This window comes from Haemaphysalis longicornis, unplaced genomic scaffold (genome assembly GCF_048455015.1).
Source record: "Haemaphysalis longicornis isolate Haplotype H1 unplaced genomic scaffold, Haemaphysalis longicornis Haplotype H1 scaffold_12, whole genome shotgun sequence".
In the NCBI taxonomy this organism is placed as follows: Eukaryota; Metazoa; Arthropoda; class Arachnida; order Ixodida; family Ixodidae; genus Haemaphysalis; species Haemaphysalis longicornis.
In genome coordinates this window covers 25,504,820-25,530,127 of record NW_027526225.1, presented here as the reverse complement: position 1 = coordinate 25,530,127, position 25,308 = coordinate 25,504,820, and the positions used below count along the sequence as shown (strand labels likewise).

The window sequence follows — 25,308 nt, the reverse complement described above, 5'->3', positions numbered from 1 at the left end:
TCGTCACCCCCCAGTACCTGGTGGCTGCTGTAACCGACGTGCGGGCGGGAACAGGGCAGCACTCGTTCCCCTCCAACAGTCCCACACAAGGGGTAAGGGGACAGAGCGCAAGTTCGTCACTATATAGTTGAACCTCTTTATAACGAACACTGATATAGCGAAGTATCGGCTATAGCGAACTAAATACGAACTTTGGCTGGTCACGCTTCATTTCAAGGACACTTGTTCTTTTATAGCGAAACTGAAACCGTGAGAGCCGCGCAATATTGGATATAGCAGAGAAATATTTGACCAGGAGGCTGAGAAGCTAACTGGAAAAACCCCCCGAAGTCCTAAACTGCAGAGGCCCTTTCGTTCGTGGACACTGTGGAAAACTTCATCCCGCTCAGTGCTGAGTAGCCACCAGACGAAGATAACACCCTTCATTAATAAATATGAATGCAGTCCTGTTTTGTCAAGTGAACTCTGTTCCATTGTAATTTCACGTATTCATGTTCCTGTTCATTGAGCTCGAAATGCAAAAAGGAGAAAAATAAGGGTTACCGTGTGTATAGTGGGTTCAAAGCCTCAAAAAATGCCTTTTTGTATCAAGTATTTTTGTGCGAGCCAGATTGTCGATTTGTTATTGCCGATTTTTACCTCTACTGTTAAAACGAATGTCGGTTATAACTAACTAATTTGTTGCCATGATACTACTACATTATAACCAGGTTTGGCTGCATAAGGGTACAAGCTACGAACGGCTATATTCGCACGTGTAGTGTATCACTCCACCAAAGCGACAAAGTCCCTATGCCACGCACTCAACCTTTTGAAAGCAGGTTGCGCTCAGTGCATGAAATCGTCGGCGTTTCACACTGAGTTCGAGTTCAAGATTTACGCTCCCAAGAGCATTGGGTTTGGTTTTTGCACCTGCCTTCATTTTGTGCCCACCCCCACAACACTGGTACACTCGCACTGGCTTGAGAGCAGGGTTCGTACGGGATTCAAAAGCAAAAATTCAAGGGTTTTCAAGGACATTCAAGGACCAGAAAGCACATTTTCAAGATCTCCATCTAATGTTTTATCTGGGATTATTTATAACTTTTTCAACATAATGCAAAATTTTGTTATTGCCCAATACCTAAGCACATTAGTGCACATTTAGATAGGTGCTAACGGGTTCGTGAATGCTCCGCCAGCTTTATTTTTTATTTCACAGTTGGTATTTAGAGGTTTTTTTTTCTTGGTGTTTTGCTGAAGCTGTTTGATTTCAAAACTTAGTTAATGTCGCCTGCATCTCCTGCTTTGTCAGCAAAAGTATCAGCGTACACCATGTGCACGTAAAAGCAAACGCAGATGCCGTCCACCGACTAAATGAAACATGCACGTTCGAGAAGAAAAGCCGGCTTTCACCGGATTGTATCGTGACATGGATTCTATTGAGGAGTGCTGCTCTCAATGTTGCCTCGTAATAATGAGAATCCACCAAACTCATAATTTCACGCAATACACTGAAACTTGATTGTTGCAAGGTTCTTTACATTTGTTAACACAAATCTACGACAAACACTTCAAAATTCTTGTGAAACAGAGGGCCATTGGTTCTTTCCAGAAAAATCAAGGGTTTTCAAGGACCATTTAAAAATTCCAGGACTTTCGAGGCCTTGAAATTGACACTTCTAAATTCAAGGGTTTTCAAGGTTTTCAAGGACCTCTGCGAACCCTGTGAGAGATGCGCTGACTTCACTTGTTTTGCCTAGCATCTCCATTGTTGGTTCAAATTTCGCGATCAAATTGGCACCATTGTTCTCGAGACAAAGCAGTGTTTGTAAATGAACCAAATTTGTATATAGCCCTCATGGCCCCCAAAACAAATGGCACCGATAAGAGAAAGAAAGAATAAAAAGAAGCAGATGCTGCTGCCTGGCTGTTTCTAAATGGTGAATACTGCAATTGCGCGGGCCAGCCGGCTTGCATTCACGACAGTAACTTTGCGCACACTAAACAGGCCACAACGAAAAACAGACACCAAGAGCAGCGCAGTGTCCGAGTCTTTACTGTTGTGTCTCAGTTTAGTGTGTGCAAAGTTAGGATTGTGAACATTGCAGCAACTCTCACAAGGCTTGCTCCAAAGTGAGGGCATAATGACTGCCGCAACAGTGACGTGATGACTCCGACAGAAGCCCAGAGAGACCTGTTTCTGCTGAAGGGCTGCATTTATACTGTCGCTTCAATACAACTGCTGATTTATTACGACGTAGCAAAGGAACCAGTAGATGCGTGCTCTACGGATAAATTTGTAGCTGACACCCAAGGGTAACCCTTCCGGGAGAGAACTGAGGTGATCTAATGTTTCCCCTGCAATGAGTTTTGGTCGCACCTTTTGTGTCCCCCAACCCGAAAGGTCGCAATCACGGCACACTCACCGATTCACAGCTAAGTGGCACCCCATTTCCGAAACAACCTCCCCACTGCACCTTCCCGTCTAACAACTCGGCAAGGTGGAGATTCCACGGTCAGGAAGGAGGTGCTCGGAGCCACTGGGCGAGTAGTTGCTGCCCACCCCCACCCGGGTGGCCACCCACCCACCTACCTGGATGCAGTGGTGGTGGAACAGCTGTCGGCAACAGGGGGTGACCAGCACGTCCAGAGACGGGTACACCATGTCCTCAGCGCAAATGGGGCACGGCCGGTTGCTGGGGTCCAGGGGTGTCACCTGCTGCTCCTGCCGGTGTCGGGGACAGTACACCCTGCCAGGGGGAGGAGACACCCATCAATCGACCGAGGGCACCAGAATGCCCTCGAGCCACTGCCCTCTCCTCCATGATTAAAGCATCGTGTTTTAAAACGCCTCTTTCTGGCCGCACCATTAAAGGGGCCCTAAAGACTAAATGCAAGGTTTTTTTGACTGATTCGGAAAGGCAAGGATTAGTGAAAAATGTTCGATCTTCATGTTAAGCGTTGGTAGAAGTGACACAAAAGTGGGAATACTGGGAACAGACTTATCGACATGTTAAGTACACATTAGCACCCTAGTGGTGGACCACTACAATCATGCAGTCATCTTTCTTGGCGGTGGCTTCGGATGGCGACCACTATTTGCACGAATATTTGCTTGCACGTGACGTCACCACCACTCTTTCACGTGGACTGCTCGCAGTTCCCCTAGCGCTGCTCGAGATAAGAGCTCAGATAAGTTCGCTGCCTTTCGCTGTCCACGTGGTTCACCAACATGGCAGCTATCGTGGCGTCAGTGCAAGCTATGTATGCCACGAGGTGAACGTGTCTTGCGAGTCGCAAGTGCCTCATCTGTGTTTTCCTTAACACCCGGCTCATTTACTGGAAGTTCTCATTAAAGTTAACATTGTCAATGTTGGGTAAATGCAGTCTCTCGAACAAACCAAACTCGAATTTTGTCTTTGTGGCCCCATCAAGTCCCATTGCTGTAGCTCGTTACCTCCACTGCTAGGTGAAAGCCTAGAGTCCTTGTTTGCCGGTGAGTGATAGAAAACAAGAACACACCACACACACTTTGCCGCTGCTGCCTCGCTCCATATCCCAACAACGTCACGGTAGGTTCCATGGCGGTGCGACACTGTCTCAGTTTCTGAAGCTTGGAATTTTACCTGTTTTGTGACCATTGTTTGACCTTTTCTTTGGTCAGCTCAGCTCAAAGTGTTCTCAATTCAGTCAGTGCTGAGTTTTCAAGCGTGTAGCTGAACTAATGTTACCAAACTGGCAACGGGTGCGGTGCGAAGGGAACGAGGCCGTTCACAGTGAATTTTGTGCAAAAGTGTGCGTAAATCAGCTGCAAAAGGTGTAAAACATTGCTTGCACACTGTGGTATTCTTCCCTAATGGGGCAAGTGCGCCATCAATATGTTGAGCCAAAGACAGCATTACGAACATATGCAAGCCCTTATTAATCGAATGTTGGCCTTATGGCTTAGTTGCAAATCTGGGGACGAATTCCTCCCTCTCCCTTTTGCAGCCTCTCTTTTCTGTTTTTCATTGTGCAGGCACCTTCTTTTTGAATTACTGTAATTAGAGCACTTCAGACAATGGTCAGATCGAATAACGAAAAAAGCGTCCGTCCTGAAATTCAGGATCAAACTTTTTCTCAAATACTGATTACACAGCGCATATTCGCGGGGACAAAGCTCTGTGAATAGAACTTGCACGGCTCTGATGGGCTTATGCTGAAGCCAGGCTGCTTCACCGCGCTTGTGTTTCGTATATAATCTCTACTTTAACGACGCCTTCGAAATCAAACTGTCACCTATGTACTTCTACAGGCACGAGTTCGTCACAGGGCTCTCAGCAATCATTTTCCTTGCCTACTCCTTCGTCACATTTCCAAACTCTGGTATCAGTTAGTTTCGCTATCAAGGCCGTTAGTTTCCCGGCTTGACTGCCAAGAAGGAGCGGAGGACCGACCTGAAATCCTGGAAGTACTGCAGCTGACAGCCGTGCGCGAGGGCGCACGGCCGGTGGTACACCCTGCGGCACGTCTTCACGATGCAGCCGATCGTGGCGTTGTTTCTCCCGCATAGCGAGCACACCTGCGCGAGGCGGAAGCAATCAGCGCGGCCCCGCCGGCCCGAGGACTAGGCGACGGCGGCGGACTCACGAGACGGGACGCCCGGCGGATCTCAGCGCGGACGTCCTGAGGCAGAAAGCCGCGCAGCGGGCTGGTGTCGGGCCCCGTGCCTAACAGGCCGCTGGAGAAGAGCTGCGAAGTAAGAAGCGAGCCTTTTGTCGGCTGTTCTCTCTTTGCTCCGGCGACTCACCAAGCAGAAGTGGTGGACGTGGAGGCCGTCTTCGCAAAGCAGCTCCCCGTCGAGGTCATCCTTGCCGGGTCTGTGACACAGGTTGCACGCGGGCTCCGAAGGGCTGATTCCTGCGACAGCCACTGCTGGCGAAATGCTGCGGCGACATTAGCGTGCGCTGCACTAACCTGAGACGGCTGATCTGCGCGCTGTTTTCCTCGGCCTCTTTGGCGCCATGCCGTCGACGTTTTTTCCGTCTTGGGCGTCAGTCACGGCCAACGCTGAACCCGCAGTTCAGCCTCGGAGCGGCGTGGCCATTCCCGCCAACCATTCAAGAAAAATTCCGGACGTCGGGGTATTTTTTTCTTTTTTCCCACATTTGCCACATTTGGCACATTCGTATTGTTGTTTCAGCAGTAATTATGTACCTGCTGCGCAATTAGTCAGCCACACATTTATTTCTTGCTTTCAGTGAGTCCTTTCAACATTTCACACCGGTTACGCGTGAATGTGTTTTCGACTTCGAGAAGTAAAGGCGAAGCATGGAGGAAAGAAAAGAAAAGAGGGGCGAAGCCTTGCCTGTGCTGCCAGAAAACGTAGCGGCGGCGTCCTGAATGACGCGGGAGGAGGACATCAATGCCAGATTGGGGTATAATTAGCGAAATTGGGCTACACGGGAAAAATTATTGGTTTGTTGTTTGGCTATTTTTGGGCTATTCTGTAGTTTTGCCTTCTATGGTTTTGCCTGATAGCATCTTCGATAAACCGCACCCCCGCACCGGTGCGTCTTTTCGGTCTTTTCATCCTCGACGGGCGGGTGTCCCTATTCGCACGCCCCGTGTGAGCAATTTTTATTTTTGTTCGCACGCCGCGTGCTAACAATTTTTATTTCTAGTTCGCACGCAACTGAAAGAAAGAAAAGGAATACACCAGTATTTCTTTCTCTATGAATACACGTCCAGCCAGTTCACTGTTCAGCCCAACGTTTATACATACTTTTTCAGTTTCGAAACTGCGCCTTCCAAAGCGGGCGCGACTTTATCCTAGGCGCTGAGACGAGAGCTTCGCTAGGGTGGCTAGAATGCCTAGCTTCGCCGCTGCGACATTCCACAATAAAACACAATAAAAACAACACAGTCTACTCTCGCTACCAGACCACTGCTCGGTCGTGATCTCTGCGCCCTCAAGCGTACTTTTTTTTTTCTTCTTTTTTTTTTGTCTCTTGCGTGATGGCGGCTTTGTTGTAGCGTGCGGTCGTCGTTTTTCAGCAGCGGCCGGTTGACCAACGGATCGCCATCGATGCGACATGGTGAGTGTGGTGAATACATACGACCAGTCTGTTACGGTTCAATGCTTTTAATACCTCTACGCTTCCTTCTTTGCTGTCCCGCCCCGAGACTGTTGTCGCGAGGTTTCACACACGATCCGCGAGGACAAATTGAACGATCCTTGGACTAATACGAGGAAGCGTCTACAGACTATGCATAATCGAAGAGCCCCAATAATATTCCATGTCCTGCTTCTTCCGCACAGTGCATCACATTCGTTGTGGTGTTGCAATGCATTCAGAGGCTGTTAAATATTACTGTTTATGCCTCTGCCAAATATAAACATGTGACAAATTTGTTGTCAAGGTGCGTGCGTATGACCAGCGTACCAAGCAGGTCCAATAATCACACCAGCAAACGAAGAAAACCAATTATTTATGTATGCATCAAAACATAGAAGCTGCGAATTGTTCAGGAATTTTTGCAGTATTAAATAGCGGCAACCCTGTTGCATGTTCTCCATATGAACATGATACAAGCACGTGATATTTTTCGAAAGTAATGGTGGAAGCGAGCGCCTGAATGAAAAATGTGCCGGCAATTTTTTCCTCCCTAAATCCTCCAGAGAGAAAAAAAACATCAGTAAAATAATGGCTGTGCCTTCCTAAAATATCGTTTTTCTGTTCACTATTTATCTACCTGACAATTAATATGTTCTTACACATATAATTCAGTTCCTCCTCCGTCGGTTATTTTTGGGAAAATGCAGCAAGTATAAAGCGAGCGACACGTTGAACAAGATCCCCAGCGCGCCCCAGAACTATTGCCCCGTCCGGCCTAAGATGTGAGCGAAACGGCTCTTGAAACCCAACAGGCAAGCCGACAGACACACGTCATAGAAGTGGGTGCAGCGTTCGCGACTCCAGAGCAGTGACGTAAGGCGAAATGTCCGCCGGCGCGCACCACATAGCGGATGAGTGGCTGAACCAAGCGTCCTTACCCTTCCTATTGAAAAGCACGCGACGTGTCAGGCAATGTTTATGCAGGCGGCGTTGGGTGATACTTACTACAAATTGATAAATCTGGCTGAGCTGAAGTGTGAGTACCGTTGGCCTTTAATGAGTAACCCTGACCATTCCTTGATTTTTACAGGTGCCATTCTGTCGCGGGGCATGGTGGACGAAAATTCCCATGGCTGACCATTGATGACAATGACGAGGGAGAAGCTGTGTGGGGGCGAAGCCAGCACTGACTCTCTCATGGCCATTTTGTAAATGATGTAAATAGATCGCTCATAAACTTCAACCACGGTTCGTCTTATCTGCTGTGCCACAACATTACAGTTATTTGCTAAGTTTCACAGTTGCTACAAATCCTGTTGTAGAGAAAACCTTTTATTCGCCTTAAAGGGGCCATTAGGACAAAATACCAGTTTCACTCACAACATTGGGTGTCTTATAGTGCCCCTACTGCTTGCCAAGCAGCGAATGATGCCTTATTCATTGAGAGATTACACAATTTAAGCCAAAGTTTCAATCCTCTCGCTAAATAGTGTCTTGTGATGTCAGCGATGATATATCCAGGGCAGGTATTTGAAATGAATGTTGAGCACATTAACTAGGGCTCCGTGCGTCTGCTCGGTACCCGTGCATTACCAAGTGAACCGTAGTGGTTTGGCGTTAAGTTAGCGGTTGCAGTGCTAGTGTGTGTGTGTTCTGTTTTGTTTTCATCATCTGCGGACGGATTTTAGGTCTTCATTTGCTGCCAGAGCGGAAAATGCCGATCCCGGCTGTTGCGAGCAGCAGTAGCAGTGTAGCGGTGGTGCCGGTGGTGCCCCGCAGTTCCGCGATGCAAACGTACCGGTATGGCACCGACTGACATAGAAATCGATATCGGGGAGTAAATACGTGTTTTCAATGCCACCGTGCTCGTTATGTTCACCGATTAGTCATTTTTACGGAAGCGCGGACGTCGAATGCGAAGCGCGCACAGCATATGTGGGTCACGGTGATCCGTGCTCGCGATGGACTTTTGACGAGGCGATTGCTACGCTGTTGACATTGCAATGTAATATAATCTGACTTAACTAGACTTATGACGGTTACTGACGAAACGAAATTACCTGGGCGGAAAAATAACGCGACTGCACAACCAGACAAATTACTATTCGAAGGTCATGAGCAGAAGGGTCGACGTTCGGGCGAGTTAATTCTGGTTGATCATGATCGTGATTATGATTGACCTAACTCTGCGCAGCGCATGTGGCCTGTCGCTCGGAGCCCACCTTTGTGAAACCGCCAGCTGCTTGCACCACAAATGCTTTATGCGATCAGCAGTAACTGTTTTGTAATTGTAATTAGATTCCGTGACAACGCAAAAGGATTAGAAGCTTTTCCTTTGACCGCGTTGTGAACAGGTTGAGCTATTTTCCAAATGCAGCGTTCACGCGCATCTCGAGCTTCGTTTCCACATTGGGCTGCCTGCTTATCCTGCTATCGACCAGCAGTGTGCGAAGGAGAAAGTTATCCTTTCATATCGTTTGGCAGTGTAATGCGTTGGCCAGAAAAAAAGTAAACAAAACGCCGTGATTTTAATGTTAGATTAGATGAAAAGGGTATTGTTTAATGCCAATCGGCTGTAATGACCAAACAATATATGGTATTTTAAATTGACTACAAGGAACCAGAAGTTATTGTAATGTTGTATTGTATCGGCGCTCGTGAAAGATCCTCAGGTGGTCAAAATTAACCCGGAGCCCTCCACTACGGCGCGCCTCAACACCCAGAAGCGTCGGGGCGTTAAACACCATAATGAATCAATTAATCAATCAACCAATCAATCAATGCTGTATGGTAAAGGATAAAGTTGCTTCTAACATTTCAGGGGGCTCCGTTCCCTGTCGCAGCTGTGCGTGTGATAAATGGATTTTGCTCCGTCTGCTTGCCGTCCAAGTGCACCCAACAAACCCTGGAGTTGGTCGTTGGTACAAAGTCGTTGCGATTTATCAGCGGCATCCACCAATATCTCAACTCGGTGTGTGTTGGGAAGCGATGCAGCAAAAACACGCCGCAACCGCACTGCATTTTCTCCAGGCAGTGTCGTGCACATGCGTGCTGTCAGCGACTGTTTCTCGCTTTCTCTGGTTGTTCAATAACCCACCACCGCGCAGTGCTGACCAAGTGACGTTTGCGCCTTGAACGGCATCGCAGCATTGGCTAAAACAGTTGAAAGTTCCGCAAAAACTAAGCACGCGGTGCGAAATACCCCCTGGTATACGCAGCGGAGCATACCGCGCCAAGCGATGTTAACAGCCCAGCGCGCACAGGCAACACTGGTCGGCCGCCGAGAGAACTGGTTTGAGAGTATTTTCCTCCTTTCCCGGCTGCTTATGGAAAATGGTGTTATACACCATTTTCCATAAGCAGCCGGGTATGGTCCCTAGAAATAGTCTGCCGCGGTCTGCCGTCCGCCGGCCGCGAAGGGGGGCCGGGGGTCTTTTCTTTCGGAGCGCGGCCGGCCCGTGTCGACCTGGGGAGCAGCGCAGTGGACGGCGCTTCGCTGTACTGCATTCGTAGGTATGGGCGCTTTCAGCCGGTTTTAAGGGCGCATTTTCGTCCTCTACAAAACAGATTAGCCAAATAAATTGGTTCCTACGAATACGAAGAGTTTGTTACCGAAGCATGAATTGATGCCAGTACGTTTTTTTTGCGAATTCAGAACGATCGAGCCGCCAAACCATGGAATCGTGTCACTGCGCTCTATCCTCGATATCCTCTTCCAGGGAAAAGGTTTCGACACATTCTGCGGGGCATCGGAAACACTGTCGGCACGGAACCTTTTGCTAGCTGGGGCACATCACGCGGTATTTCGACTGAGTTACCTAACAAAGAAGCGTTTTTGTGTATACCCCCGCCGTACACTGCCGTGGATATATAATTGATTGATTGTAGGGTTTAACGCGCCGACGCAACGCAGGCGATGAGGCGCGCCGTAGTGGAGGGCTCCGGGTTAATTTTTACCACCTGGGGATCTTTAATATGCGCCGAAATCACGTACACACGGGCGTTTTTGCTTGTCGCCTCCATCAGAAAAGCGGCCGCCACGACCCGGAATCGAACCCGCGACCTCGTGGATCTATAGCGCGCGAAAATATTTGTGTTGTGTGTGGGCGCCTCGCAATTTTTTTTGAGGAGCTTTGGAACCATCCTCACTCCTCATTGCTTGGGAGTCAAATACAGTATTCCCTCGTTATAACCAGATCGCTTTATTCGAAATATCGCTTTATTCGAAATTTCTTTTGGTCCCAACCCAAACGCATGCTTTTTAGGCCGCATTACTCGAAGCGCTCGAAGAGCCTGACACGCTTAGAGCGAAGTGTCGAGCGGAGGCGTCGCCCATTGGCGGCGACCCATCGGCAAGTCAGGCGGTCAACGCTAACTGGTCTTTCCCTGGGCGATTTTCTGGAGTCAGTTCATGCTCGATTTGCGTCAACCGACTTTAGACAAACGGTCCAACCGCGTGGTACGGTGCTTAAATTTTGTTCCTAGACATTGGTCAATGGCGTGGGCACGACGGTGTGCGAACACCGACACTCGAACAGTAGAATTAGCAGTGTCGTTGACGAGGGAACGCTGAAAAGCCCTTGTTTTGCAAACTTCACGGCTGCACACCTCGAGGAAAATTTGCCCAGTGATCATGCTAAGCCTCTAGTGCGAAAACCGTCAGTTTTCATGATTGCGCTGTGTACCCAGATTGAGCGGGTAATCGTTTTTTGAGCACAACAAGCACAACCTTGGACTCTAACCACGGCATTTGCGGCGGTTTCCAGCCGGAAATTCGCGTATCATTCTGTGGCGCCCGCACGCCTCCCTATAAATTGGCCACAGCTACTGCCACTTTTATGGGCGACGACCACGGCCTCATGCGTTGCTGGTCAAATCGGAGATGGAGTTGCTCGTGCCCGACAAAAACTTGAAACAGCCAAAACTCACTCCCCTTTTTACACCCGAATAAAGTTGTTCTTCTCTGAATACACTGTGTTTTGGTTCCTTGCAGTTCTGGTGCAATTAAAGCTCAATTGCTTAAGCTCTTCTCGAGCGGTTGCTTATATCGAAATACCGCTTATAACAAAATTTTCCGCCGTCCTGCTGACTTCATTATAACGAGGGATTACTGTATACGTTTTGAAGCTTGAACGGAATCTGACCAATTCGCATCGTTCATTAATTAGGCCTCATCGCACGTCGAACGCTGCCTCCTCAGTTGGGAATATCTGTTAAATGTAAATACCGAATAAAAGTAATAGGAATGTACGCCCGCATATGATGTTTTTGGCACTTTCAATCAACAGACAGAAACTGTGGTACTAGCTTCTATTTTGCGCGTCTGTAATTTTTGTGAATTCCACGATTTGGAAAATTCGCTAACTTGAAGAGAGCGGGAAACTTTTTCACTAGAATCAGGCTGCCAAACAGTAACTGCGCTTGCATTCTTCATTACACAGGGCTTTCTTTTTTTGAACGCCCGCATACTCGGAGTGAATCGCGAGACGCACGCAGGGAAAGCAACAAGGGAAAACATCTGTGTTATGGCCAATCATTTTACTTGCGGCTGTTTGAAATGAAAAAAGATCAGCTTATTTAGGCTTATTTATTTCAATGACCATATGCCTTGCTTTAACATCCCCCCTCCCTAGGGGAAGTAGGAGGACTTGGCCAGAAGTATTTAGGAACGGGTTTTTTGGTAAAGCATTTCACTACAGATTTTTTTTTCTTTTTTCTCGAGTCAGCCAGGACGCGTACATGCAGACCACCTTCAATACATGACGTTCGGGGATAACCACGTAGTTTTCACAATTAGCACAAACACTGCGTGTGGCGCCGCCGGGCTCTCCTGGAACGGATCTCACTATCTCAACAATGCGCGAAATAATGGTACCAGCGGTGGTAGCGAAACGGCTACTCTCGTTGCTGCGGTTTCATCCTTCGGTCTCACTCGCGAAGGTAAGCGTCCGCAAATAGCCTAGGCTTTGTAGCCCGATTCGCGAAAAATTTGGGCCGCCGAAATTAAAAGGTCCAATAGTAGTTCTATCCCAGCTTCAATTGTGAGCTGATGATATTGATGATATTGAGCTGATGATGATGATATTGATATTGAGCTGCTGATGATTGTGGTGTAGTGGCGCCCTCTAGTGGAGCGCCCGCTCACTGTGTGCGCTTGGTTGTATTAATTGTAACTAGATGTCGTTGCTGTGGACGCACGTGACGGGTCACGTGCGTATGCGTCTCGGTGTCGTCTTGTTGAACAATAAACGTTCTCTTTGGGTTCTGGTCTTGGTGCGAGCAGGCCGCACTCTTTCTTCTTGGGCTTGTGGGTGGGCCCGGCGGCCGGCCTTCGCTCCCGTCGCTGCCGAGGCCGCTCGCCGTCGCCCACGACTCGTGACACTCGTCCGTACTCGTGACACAACATCTTTTTGGCGACGAGGATGGGATCATTTTCTTCTGCTGCGACGACATCGTCGACGGGTCCGGCAGAATGAAAACGTGAGTGCGTTTGACCTCGCTTGAGTGTGACTGTCCGGCGCGTCTGGCGTCGCGAGGCCTAGCGTTCTTTGTGCTGACGCTTGTCGAACTGTCGTTTAGGCCTCGCCCTACTTCGTTCTTCTGCTTCTGCTCCTGCATCTCTCTCCTTCCTGCTTGGCAGCATGGGCCTCTTCGATAACCTGCCCGTTTTCCTCGAATTGCCGGGGCCGCCTCCGATTCCGTGGCATAACTGGAAAAAATTGTTTCAGGCCCATCTCGAGGCGGCTGGCGGCAGCGACTGGAATGACGGACGACGCGCGTCGGCGCTCGTCAGCGTTTTGGGTAGCAACGCTGTGGTGTAGGGGCAACGAAGGTATTTTGCTGAGGCGGAGCAGGACGAAGCAAGGAGGGACGCCGCCAGTAACGTGACCGACGCTAATGTAACCAGCCCTATCGTGACCGACTCCGCGACCGACTGTAGTGGGACCGCATCCTCGGCTCCGGCCATTTCGAAATTCGACCAACTTTTGGAGCAGCTGGACCGGCTCTTCGCTGCGTCCACAAATACGCTTGCTGAACGACATGAGTTCACAAGCCGTCGTCAATTTCGGGGGGAAAGTTTTTTAGAATACGTGACCGCTCTAAAGGAGAAAGCTGTACGTTGCAAGTTCGGGCTGACGTACGCGGAGCGCGTCCGAGATCAAATCATACATGGAACGTCTAACCCCCAGGTTAGAGAAAAGCTGCTCGCACATGGCGAAAGGTTGTCTTTGGAGAAAGCTGAAGAGATTGGTCGGAGTTTTGAATCTTTGTCGTTGGCGAACCAAGCCTTCGGTTCGCATCATCAAGTACAAGCAGTAGGTCGACGAGGAGAAGGTGGCGTCGCGGAAGATGACAGTCGGGGAAGCCGCCGCGCTCAAGATGGCGGCGTGGATAATCAAGATGGCATGGGCCGCCGGGGAGGCCGGCGCGCTCAAGATGGCGGCACAGGAATTCAAGATGGCCTGGCCAGCCGGGGAGGCCGTGACGTCATTCCACCGGGTTCGGGAAGACAAGATGGTGGCCCCCAAGATGGACGTTTCCATTCGCAGTCAGCTGCAGAGTTTCGCGGTACAGTCCAGGCGAAGAAGCTTGCAGGCAAGCTTCAGTTATGCGAGCGATGCGGAAATAAATCGCATAATTCAGCATTTCAAAATTGTCCAGCCCGAAATCGGCGCTGCAACTCTTGTAACAAGTGGGGACATTTCGCGTCGATGTGTCGCAAGCCGGCACCAGTGCATCGAGTTTCTTCGAGGGAAGCTACGGGACCCGCTTCGACACCGGAACCTGTAGAGCATCCAACATCCACGGAGATCAACTCATCTTCGAGATCTTCCGTGTTAACAGTCAGCACTTCTTCTAGAAAGGACTTAGTCGTCCAAGCGGAAGTCAGCGTCAACAATCCTCCAAGAAAGGACTTAGTCGTACAAGCCGTAGTCAGTGGAGTGACCATGCAACTCTTGGTCGATACCGGAGCATCCGTGTCGTTGATGACTGTCGAAGATTTCAAGCGTCACTTCAGTAAACAGCATGCGCTGTCCAAGGCTTCCGTCAACTTGTGGAATTTTTCCAAACAACGTATCGGCATCCGCGGCTCATTCCAAGCTCCTGTTCAAGTCTTGCAACGGTCTTGCTCCGTCACATTCTACGTCACCGACAAAGGGACATCTCTTTTGGGGCTCGACGCCATCCAGCAACTGGGCATTCAGATCGACGGTGCGTCTCTTACGTGTCGACTAGCATCGGTGTGTGCAGTGCAGTGTCCCGTGAACGTGCCCCCGGGTTTCGAACATCTCTTCAACGGCGAGTTGGGTCTTGTCAAGGACGTCTCGCATAAGATCCAACGGCGGCCAGGTGTGACTCCAGTTGCATCTAAGCTACGACGATTGCCTCTTGCTCTCCGTGATCCAGTGTCCAGCGAGCTGCGACGCCTGGAGGACAATGATGTCATTGAACGTGTCGACGCCTCGGAGTGGGTTTCGCCACTCGTCGTCGTCCGGAAAAAGAACGGTGACATTCGGCTGTGTGTGGACCTCCGGGAACCGAATAAGGCAATTATCATTGATGGGTATCCTTTACCGCATGTTGAAGAGCTGTTGCAGATGTTTCATGGTGCTGTTTGTTTTTCTAAGCTTGACTTGGCGTCGGCTTATCATCAGTTGTTGCTGGAAGAGGGCAGTAGGGACTTAACTACCTTTGTGACTCATGAAGGCTTATTCAGGTTTAAGAGGGTGTGTTTTGGTCTGGCGTCGGCGCCTGCGGTTTTTCAAAAAATGATGTCTCAGATCTTGAAGAATTGCAAAAATGTCGTTTGCTATCTTGATGATATTCTTGTGTGGGGAAAGACTCAAGCTGAGCATGACGCGAGCCTGGTTGAAGTCTTAACATGTATAGCAAACAGTGGCATGAAGTTGAACGACAAATGTCTTTTTTCGGTCAAGGAATTTGATTTTTTGGGTCACAAGATTTCGGCTGAGGGCATCTCACCTTTGGAGAGCAAAGTAAAAGCTATAGTTCATGCTCCCGCTCCTACGGACATAAAGTCACTGCAATCATTTTTAGGTCTTGCAGGATACTATGCTAAGTTCATAAAGAACTATGCAGAGATAGTTGAACCACTTCGCCTCATGCTCAGGAAGGGTCAGACGTTTTGTTGGTCTGATGATGCTCAGCGCAGTTTCGATCAGTTGAAAGCGTGCCTCACATGTTCCCCGGTTGTGAAGGTCTTTAATCCTGACTTGCTGTAGTAGTAACTACCGACGCATCTGATGTGGGAATTGGCGCGGTACTACAGCAGCGGTATGGTTCTCGGCTTGAAACCATAGCCTTTGCATCTAGAACTTTGTCGGAGACTGAGAGAAAATACTCTGTGGGAGAGCGCGAAGCGCTGGCTTGTTTGTTCGCGTGCGAAAAGTGGCACATTTTTCTTTGGGGCAGACGGTTCACACTTAGAAGTGACCATCAGGCTATAGTGGCTTTGTTAGCCGCAGGAGACTCAGGTCGGAGACCTTTGAGGATTTCACGGTGGTCAGCTCGTTTGCTGTATTACAATTTTGACATCGAGTACTGCAAAGGGTCAGAAAATCTGGTGGTTGATGCTCTGTCAAGATTACCCATTCAGACCGGTCAGGAACTTCAGGAAGAAGATATAGTGTCGCTGGTAACATCAGTAGTCGATAAAGAAACCGTGCAGCTGGCAACGAAGGCCGATGTGACGTGCAGAAGGTAGCAGAGTATGTGTCAAAGGGTTGGCCTGATAAGAAAAAGGTACACACTGATTTAACTGCTTACTTTCATGTAAGGGATGAACTTTCTGTTGTGGACGGATTACTCATGCGTGATGACCGTGTAGTTATCCCTTGTGTACTGGTACCTACGTTCCTCGAGTTAGCACATGAAAATCATCAAGGAATAGTACGAACGAAGCAACTTCTCCGGGAACGTTACTGGTGGCCTCAAATGGATCGCAATGTTGAAGAACATGTAAAGCATTGTCACGTTTGTCAGCTGGCAGACAAGTCTGCTAAGCCTCATGTAACTCCGTTGCAGCCAGTGGAATGGCCTGAAGGGCCTTGGCAAAAGTTGGGAATGGACATCGTCGGTCCGTTAGATGTGTCGTACCCCCGATTTCTTGTTACACTAGTCGATTACTACTCTAAGTGGCCTGAGGTTCTGGGCACAAATTCCATTTCAACTGAGGATGTCATTAAGTTGTTGGACTGGTCTTTCAGTCGGGAAGGGCTCCCTGAGGTTTTAGTGACGGATAATGGACTCCAGTTTGTCTCCAAACAAATGCAGGAGTATCTAAAGGAGAAAGGTATCCGCCACGTGTTCTCGTCGAATTATTACCCTCAGGCTAGCGGCCAGATTGAACGGTTTAACAGAGTTCTCAAAGAACATTTACAGGTAGCCAGACTTGAAGGCAAGGATGCTTCGAAAAGCATTACACAATTTCTTGGGTCGTATAGGGTCACACCACATTCAGTGACAGGTCTTTCTCCAGCTTTTTTGCTGCATGGACGTCAGCCTCGTTCCAAAGTGGATATTAGCAACTTCAGGATACGTAAAAGGGCAGCAGAATCGGACAATTTCCTGCCTCATGTTCGGAATCAGGTCTTCACGAAGCAGCATAAAGCTAAACAGTACTTTGACAGAAGGAAAGGTGCGCAGCAGACCCGCATAAAGGTGGGAGATGTCGTGAAGGTAAAATTCCGTAAGCAAGGATTTCTGAAGTATAGTAAGCCGTTGACAGTGCAAGCTCAGGTTGCACCTTTCACCTTTAAGCTCAGTGATGGAAAGATCTGGAACGCTTCAAAACTCACAGTCGTTCCGAAGGGAATCGAGGTTGGCTCAGCACCGTATTCCTTTGACAATGTTGAACTCTCGACGAGGCATAAAGAGTTTTTGTACTCTTTGTCTAACTTGGACATTTGTGACAGTCAGTCCCCTAGTCTACAGTTGTCAGAAGGGACAAGCCCCAGTGTTCAGACAGACCCTGATCTGTCGGAGGTTTCTACCAGTGCAAGGTCTGAATCCATTGTCCCTCGGGAACCATTAGAATGTCAGGAAGAAAATAGTGAACAAACAGATCCAAATAGCCATGTAGACAACACAAGGGAAAATGAGGGGGCTTCTGGATCGTCAAATAATGCAAGTTCAACGTCTACGCGTCCGCGCCGTAAGACTAAGCAGCCTCAGTGGCTTCGCGAATATGTGCAGTAAGGGGTATACGTACGGTCCATGCTTTGCGTCATGTTGAACGTGTCATGTCTGTGTTGAATCGTATATCATCATTGAAAGTCTTTTGGACGGGGTTTTTTTTTTTTGGACTTATAGAACTGTCGTGAGCGACTGATAGCCTGTTGTGTGAGTCCAGTGAAAGGAAAATGCAGACATTCTTCAAAGCACGGGAGAATGATGTGGAGTGTGCATTTAAGATGCTGTATGTATTTCGCAGAGTGTGCGAACTTCTTTTGCACGGGAAGATGATGTGGTGTAGTGGCGTATTTCGCAGAGTGTGCGAACTTCTTTTGCACGGGAAGATGATGTGGTGTAGTGGCGCCCTCTAGTGGAGCGCCCGCTCACTGTGTGCGCTTGGTTGTATTAATTGTAACTAGATGTCGTTGCTGTGGACGCACGTGACGGGTCACGTGCGTATGCGTCTCGGTGTCGTCTTGTTGAACAATAAACGTTCTCTTTGGGTTCTGCCTGCACTGGTTGAAAACCACGGTGTAGAAAAATATTCAACAGAAATAGCCGAAACCGACCTAAAAGGGGAAAACCCGCAAAAGCGTACAAGAAGCAGTAGCTGAAACTGATCAAAAGGCAACGAAAATACTCGAAATCCCGTTTATAATGCATAAAGATGTCATAAATAGATTGGTCTTGGTTCGAGCAGGCCGCACTCTTTCTTCTTGGGCTTGTGGGTGGGCCCGGCGGCCGGCCTTCGCTCCCGTCGCTGCCGAGGCCGCTCGTTGTCGCCCACGACACAACAATGATGATGGTGAGGTGATGATGATGGTTTGGGATGATATTGAACAGCGCGGCCGCGGGTGAAAGCATTTCATGACTCCGTCAACATGCTGTGTTTTCTTTCATGTGCTGGGCTTGGTGCAATGCCGACTTGCTTAATTTGCAAGTCGGCCTCGGCGGGCGACGCGTATAGGCGTTTCCTAGTCAGCACAGCCAAGCGACGCGTGGCGCCATCTAGGGGCATGTTTGAAGCTATGTCCACGTGCATGTGGCCCTCGATTTAGTCGCTCAGAACCGCTTGTTCTCCTAGTGTAGTAGTTCCGCTCCTGCGAAACAAACATCCTACCCTGAGTTCAAATCCCGTCACCGTTTTTTTTTTCATTTTCAACGGTTTATCATATTTAATATTAACATTTGTTATCACCCACATAACCTATTTATGACATCTTTATGCATTATAAACGGGATTTCGAGTATTTTCGTTGCCTTTTGATCAGTTTCAGCTACTGCTTCTTGTACGCTTTTGCGGGTTTCCCCCTTTTAGGTCGGTTTCGGCTATTTCTGTTGAATGTTTTTCTACACCGTGGTTTTCAACCAGTGCAGGTCCGTTTTGGCTGTTATTTATTTCAGTTCGGGTGATTATGTATGCTTTAGGTACGTTTATGCTGTGATATAACCCCCATAAGCAAGCTCAGGTGACGGCTGGCTGTACTGACTAGGAAACGCCTATACGCACGCTGCGCCGCAACAGCCCCTCAATGAGTTATGACGGTGAGAGTATCAGGGAATTATGGCGTCAGACGTCCATCCAAACCGTATTCCTAAATCAACAGGTCGCTGGAGAGTTGATTCCACGGTGCCTTAATTATAAAAAAGAGTAGCCACATATTCCCGAGGCTAAAGGCAGTCGTTCTATTAACTATGCGTACGAGTGGATATCGCCAGCAGCAATTACCACAGAAAGCGGCTCCTGCGACGAATGCCAACAGCGAGTGATGCTCTCCGCGGTAAGCCCCGCACTTCGTGCAAGAAGCGCGCGTTCACTCGCCACTCACTCATGAAGGGTGAGCGGGGCTCGCCTCGAGTGGAACTCGCACTCGCGAGTGGTGAGTGGGATTCACCGCGTGTGGCTTTTGCATTCGCGAGTGCTGAGCTGGGCTCGCAGCGAGTGGAACTCGCACTCACGAGTGGCAAATGAGGCTCACCGACTCGCGAGTGGTGAGTGGGGCTCAACGCGAGTGGAACTCGCACTCACGAGTGGTGAGTGGGGCTCACCACGAGTGGAACCCGCACTCGCGAGTGGTTAGTGGGGTTCACCGCGAGTGGCTTTCGCACTCGCGAGTGCTGAGCGGGGCTCACCGCGAGTGGAACTTGCACTCACGAGTGACGAGTTCCACTCGCCGCGAGTGGCGCTCGCACTCGCGAATGCTCGGCGTGGCCCGCTGCGAGTGGAACTCGCACTCGCGAGTGGTGAACGGGGCTCACCATGAGTGGCGCTCGCACTCACTCGCACTCGCACTCACCAGACCAAAACGACGGTGAGGCTCACTCACCACTCACTCGTGAGTGGTGAGGGGGGGGGGGTGTGAATGCACTCGTGAGTCAGTTTGCCGACCTATGCCGAACGTTTCATTTCAATTGGGGCTCCCAACTTTTTGTTAATGATCAGCCGCGTAGTGCAATTGCGGTACGCCAGGGCGACGCCCTCTTTAATTACAAATCCAACGTTCACATGGTCCAAAATACAAAACAATGTTTCGCGTGACACACAATCAAACGCTTTTTCCAAGTCAATCTGCAGGACTGCACCCCCCGTGGGCAGGGCGTCGCAGCACTCGAGGACACCTTGCTTTATGGCTTCACCGGGTATTTGCAGTGTTCGTTTGGGCTTCTTCATGGGAGAGGTGCAGCAGAACAAACCTGTTTCGGAGAGTCCGAGATGGTGGCTTGGGGCTGGCGCACCTGTATGTGCGACAGCTGGTAAACCGGGTTTTGTTTTTGCGAGATGTTCGTGACCCGTTCCTGCAGAGTGTCATGCAAGTACGGCTGGCGCGTGCTATGCCGGAATATGTAGTATCAACATAGTGCATGCCAGGTGGCGTGTATAGGTATTTGAAGGAAATAGTTATGACGGCCCATTTTCTATTCGCACGTTTATCTGACGGGTACCTGTCCTCTGTGACACGCAAAAAACTGTATAAGGACATTTGCGATGTTGTTTTCCCCGTCCCTATGTGTAGATATAATTACCGTGCTGGGCCAGGCCAAAATGTGCTAAAGCGCGTCAAAAGAATGGAGGTTCACCCTGGAGTGGAAACCGTTTTCTTCAAATTACACACAGGCACCTTGTCTGTTGGAACCTAGATGTAGAATAGAGGGATATTTGGGCCATGGGGAACTCAGTGTTCAATTTGTGAATAGCCAGAAATGATAGAACACGTTTTTCTGCATTGTTGTGCCGCGGTATAGGACCCTTCATAAAGATTTCCCCCTGAGCCCCCATGGCATACGCTATCTAGCGGTAGAAAACGAGGAGGGGGCGCCCCTGGACCTCGTTATGTTGGTGGCCTTGCATAGCATACGGTGCTCGCGCATGGCCTGGCTCCACGGTGGTCTGGACGCCCGCCCTACGCGGCAGTATATTCGTGAGTCCATATCCCAGTACGTAGAAGTCCAGAAGCGCAAGGCATGCGCTCCTGAGTGGCTGTCAAGGATAGAACCCTTGATTACACTTAGGGAATTTTAGAGAGACATCAGCTTTCATAGGTAGGTGGCTTGTCGCTCGAGTTGCTCATGTAAATCAGTTTGTTTTGTGTTTCTGTGTTGTGTCGAAGACCGGCATTAAAGAAAAATCCCGTCATTTCCACGAAGTGAATGATGATGAGAGGGGCGAAGCTAAAATGCTTATCGGTAAAACCGCGAAACATTCGCCCGCACATCATATAAAGACTCGCCACGTCAAGCTTACCACCGCTCCGTTGACAAGCCCATCGACGACGTCGATGTTTGTGGTGATTATGTAGGGCTTGTTTGGGACGATGAAAATCTCCATGGGTAAGTTGGCGAATTCGGTGTGTGACATTTTAGCCACCTTGGCCATCGCCTTCTGGAGACCGTCTTGTGTCGCGCACCCCCGGTACGTGTCTTGAGCTCGCAGGCGACGAACGACAACCTCTTCTTCTTCCTCTCCTCCTTGTTGGGTAGCAACGAACGCGTTGAACGTTTTGACCTCTTCGGCCAATCTTTGGTTGGCCAATCCCTAGTGGCCCTGCCACAATCATCATTAATGTGCCGGATACAGCAGCAACGAGGGACGGGACAGGGCCCGAGCAAGAGGAGCTTCGCCCCTTAAAAAATTGTGGTAGCGTGGTGGTACTAACGCACTCAGCTCATACTCCGGAGACCCAGGTTCGATTCCCACTCGCACTGAAATGCGTTATTTATTTACTCTTTTCAGCTGCGTCCGTATTCTGAGCGGGATGATAACAACAACTTCACCAACAGCAACGCCGATTGTTCGCACAATGGGGCACTTCAGGCCTTCACCTTTAAAAATCGCCAGTTGGACATAGAGCTACGGAGAATTCGTGGGGAAGTTGGCTTTGCCGTAAAGCGTATTGTGTGTACTTTCGTCTATTGACGCCGTACACGATTGAGTTATTTGTGATGGAGAGGGGTATTGGTATACAGTTTCACTCAAAGGCTAAAACGATTCTTTGCGGCGGCCGCTTTTCTGATGGAGGCGAAAAGCAAAAACGCCCGTGTGTACGAGATTTCGGCGCACGTTAAAGATCCCCAGGTGGTCAAAATTAATCCGGAGCCCTCCACTACGGCGCGCCTCATCGCCTGCGTTGCGTCGGCGCGTTAAACCCCACAATCAATCAATCATTCAATCAATCAATCAATCAATCAATCAATCAATCAATCAATCAATCAATCAATCAATCAATCAATCAATCAATAAAACGATTCTTTCAGAGATCCTTCGAAGTAATTTTATGTCTTCGAGGTTAATGTCTTCGACGTAATTTCGGACTTCGTTCTAAACTATACCTACGGAGGCCAATCTAGATTTGGCTAAAACAACGGCTTTAACGGTGTACTGAGTATGTGTTATACCCATTGTTATGCGTACTGACACACCCGGGCATGGCCGGGGACTACGGCTAGTTTATCGTAAGCTGCTGTGAGCGCACAGCAGTATCTCAGAAACTTGTGCTCGTACCTTTTCTTGTTACTGCCTGTTTGTTTCTTTCAAGAAATAATGAAAATCGCCACGGGCTACCAGCTGTGTCGTGCAGCACCCAAAGAGCAGCGGCGATGAAGATAAAAAAAATTGATGAGCCAATCCACTCTGTGAAGGTGAATGACCAGCGAAGCTTAGCGCGCAATGCGTAGTTTTTCCAATTTTATTTCAGTTATATTATAACTTTTTATTTATTTATTCATTTATACTACCCGCCGCGGTGGCTCAGTGGCTAAGGCGTTGCGCTGCTGAGCACAAGGTCGCGGGTTCGATTCCCAGCCGCGGCGGCCGCTTTTCTGATGGAGGCGAAAAGCAAAAACGCCTGTGTGTACGAGATTTCGGCGCACGTTAAAGATCCCCAGGTGGTCAAAATTAATCCGGAGCCCTCCACTACGGCGCGCCTCATCGCCTGCGTTGCGTCGGCGCGTTAAACCCCCACAATCAATCAACAAATCTATTCATTTGTCATCATCATCATCATCATCACCAGCCTGTCTACGCCCACTGCAGGGCAAAGGCCTCTCCCATTTTTCTCCAATTACCTCGGTCCTGTGCCAACTGTGACCAATTTATCCCCGCAAACTTCTTGATCTCATCTGCCCATCTAACTTTCTGCCGCCCCCTGCAGCGCTTGCCTTCTCTAGGGATCCACTCTGTTACCCTTAATGACCAGCGGTTATCTTGCCTTCGCATTACATGCCCTGCCCAAGTCCATTTCTTCTTAATTTCTACTAATATGTCTTTAACACCAGTTTGCTCCCTGACCCACTCCGCTCTCTTCTTGTCCCTTAATGTTACACCTATCATTTTCCGCTCCATTGCCCGCTGAGTCGTTCTCAATTTAAGTTGAACCCTCTTAGTGAGCCTCCAAGTTTCTGCCCCGTAGGTGAGTACCGGTAAGATGCAGCTGTCATACACTTTCTTCTTCAACGACAATGGTAGGCTGCTATTCATTATCTGATAATGTCTGCCATATGCACCCCACCCCATTCTGATCCTTCTAATTATCTCTGCCTCATGGTTGGGATCTGGGGTCACAACTTGGCCTAAGTATATATATCCGCTTACCACTTCCACTGCCTCGCCATCTATCTCAAACTGCTGTACTGTCCCGAGGTTATTGATCATTACTTTAGTTTTCTGCATATTAATTTTCAGGCCCACGGTTCTACTCTGTTCGCCCAGTGCGAAAAGCATGCTTTGCAATTCGTCCCCCGAGTTACTTAGCAAGGCAACGTCATCAGCAAATCTGAGGTTACTGAGGTATTCTCCATTAACCCTTACTCCCACCTGTTCCCAATCCAACGTTCTGAATACTTCTTGTAAGCATGCTGTGAATAACATTGGAGAGATTGTGTCTCCTTGTCTGACACCCTTCCTTATAGGTATTTTACTGCTCTCCTTATGGAGGATGATAGTAGCTGTAGACCCATTATAGATATCCTCTAGTATTCTTACATAATGCTCATCTACCCCCTGGTTCCGTAATGCCTGAATGACTGCTAGGGTTTCAACCGAGTCAAATGCTTTCTCATAATCTATGAAGGCTATATATAGGGGTTGAGTATACTCAGCGCACTTCTCTATCACCTGATTGATCGTGTGAATATGGTCCATTGTTGAATAACCTTTACGGTACCCTGCTTGTTCTTTAGGTTGACTGAAATCTAAGGTTGCAGAGATTCGGTTAGCGATTACCTTGGTAAATACCTTGTAGACGACTGACAGTAAGCTGATCGGCCTGTAGTTTTTCAAGTCCTTCATGTCACCTTTCTTATGGATTAGGATGATGTTCGCGTTCTTCCAAGATTCCGGTACCATTGCGGTCATTAGGCATTGCGTATACAGGTTTGCCAGTTTTTCAAGTACAATTTCTCCGCCATCCTTCAAGAGGTCTGCTGTTATCTGATCCTCACCAGGTGCTCTGCCCCCTTTCATTTCTTTCAAAGCCTTCCTTACTTCTTCGGTCGTTACTGGTGGGATGTCTATCTCCTCTGAACTACTGTCTCGTTCGGCATTATCCTGTATGTCCCGGCTACTGTACAGATCCCTATAGAACTCCTCGGCCACTGTGACTATTTTATCCCTATTTGTGATGACATTGCCTTGCTTATCCTTAAGTGCATACATCTGATTTTTCCCCACGCCAAGACGTCTCTTTGCTGCTTTCAGGCTACCTCCGTTCTTTACAGCGTATTCGATCCTCTCCATATTATACTTCCGTATGTCAGCTGTCTTGCGCTTATTGATTAACTTCGAGAGCTCTGCTAGTTCTATTCTGTCAGCTGCGGTAGAGATTCTCATGGTTTGCCGTTTCCTGATTAGATCTCTCGTCTCCTGTGAAAGTTTACCAGTATCCTGTCTAGCCATAGTGCCCCCGACTTCTACTGCACACTCCGTGAGAATGCGTGTAAGGTTGTCGCTGGCTTCCTGTGTCGTAAGCTCGGCTTCCTCATTAAGGGCGGAATATCGGTTCTGCAGCGCGATCCTGAATTCTTCTACTTTACGTCTTACTGTTTGCTCATTTATCGGCTTCTTTCGTACTAGCTTGTTGCGGTCCCTCCTCAACTCTAGCCTAATTCGAGATCTTACCATACGGTGGTCACTACACCTTACCCTTCCGAGCATTTCCACATCCTGCACGACGCCAGGGTTATCGCATAATATGAAGTCTATTTCATTTTTAAGTGCGAATGCACTTTATAAGCGACCCCAAACCATCCACCGCCGGCGTCGGCGGCGGCGGCGGCGTCGGCGTCCGCAGTGCTCCTCTATAAAGAAACAGCATCCGGCGCCAGGTTTCGATCCGCGGACTTTGCGGCCGCAGCGCGACGCTCTACCGACCAAGCCACGGACGCGACGTGATATCAGCGTTAGTGACGCGCCTTATATCTTTAACGCATTCAAACGACGTCGTCAGCGGCGTGCGTTGGCGACTCAGCGGCGTTATAGCGGCTTGATAACTGCGTGGTGTACACGTGATACTACAAACCCGATGGAAGAGATGGAAGA

At 49.0% G+C, this 25,308-nt stretch overlaps 1 protein-coding gene and 1 long non-coding RNA gene across 4 annotated transcripts in view; one reads left to right on the top strand and one right to left on the bottom strand.

Annotated features, from left to right (window-relative positions):
- Positions 1-5,568, bottom strand: part of LOC144162502 (E3 ubiquitin-protein ligase PHF7-like) — a 32,114-nt gene extending 26,546 nt beyond the window's left edge. Inside the window, exons 1-5 of one of the 3 annotated variants that reach the window (XM_077693065.1) lie at positions 4,939-5,568; positions 4,772-4,893; positions 4,612-4,713; positions 4,419-4,543; positions 2,576-2,732 (exon numbers count right to left, since the gene is read on the bottom strand). In XM_077693065.1, the coding sequence (XP_077549191.1) occupies positions 2,576-2,732; positions 4,419-4,543; positions 4,612-4,713; positions 4,772-4,893; positions 4,939-4,987 (555 nt within the window). In that variant the 5' untranslated portion in view covers positions 4,988-5,568. The remainder of the gene's footprint in view (positions 1-2,575; positions 2,733-4,418; positions 4,544-4,611; positions 4,714-4,771; positions 4,894-4,938) is intronic. The other 2 variants (XM_077693064.1, XM_077693066.1) reach the window with 2 other exon arrangements.
- A 389-nt stretch (positions 5,569-5,957) lies between these two features.
- Positions 5,958-7,338, top strand: LOC144162501 (uncharacterized). The gene is made up of 2 exons (XR_013320681.1): positions 5,958-6,059; positions 7,171-7,338. It is a non-coding gene; the product is annotated as an uncharacterized LOC144162501 (long non-coding RNA).
- Positions 7,339-25,308: the final 17,970 nt, after the last annotated feature.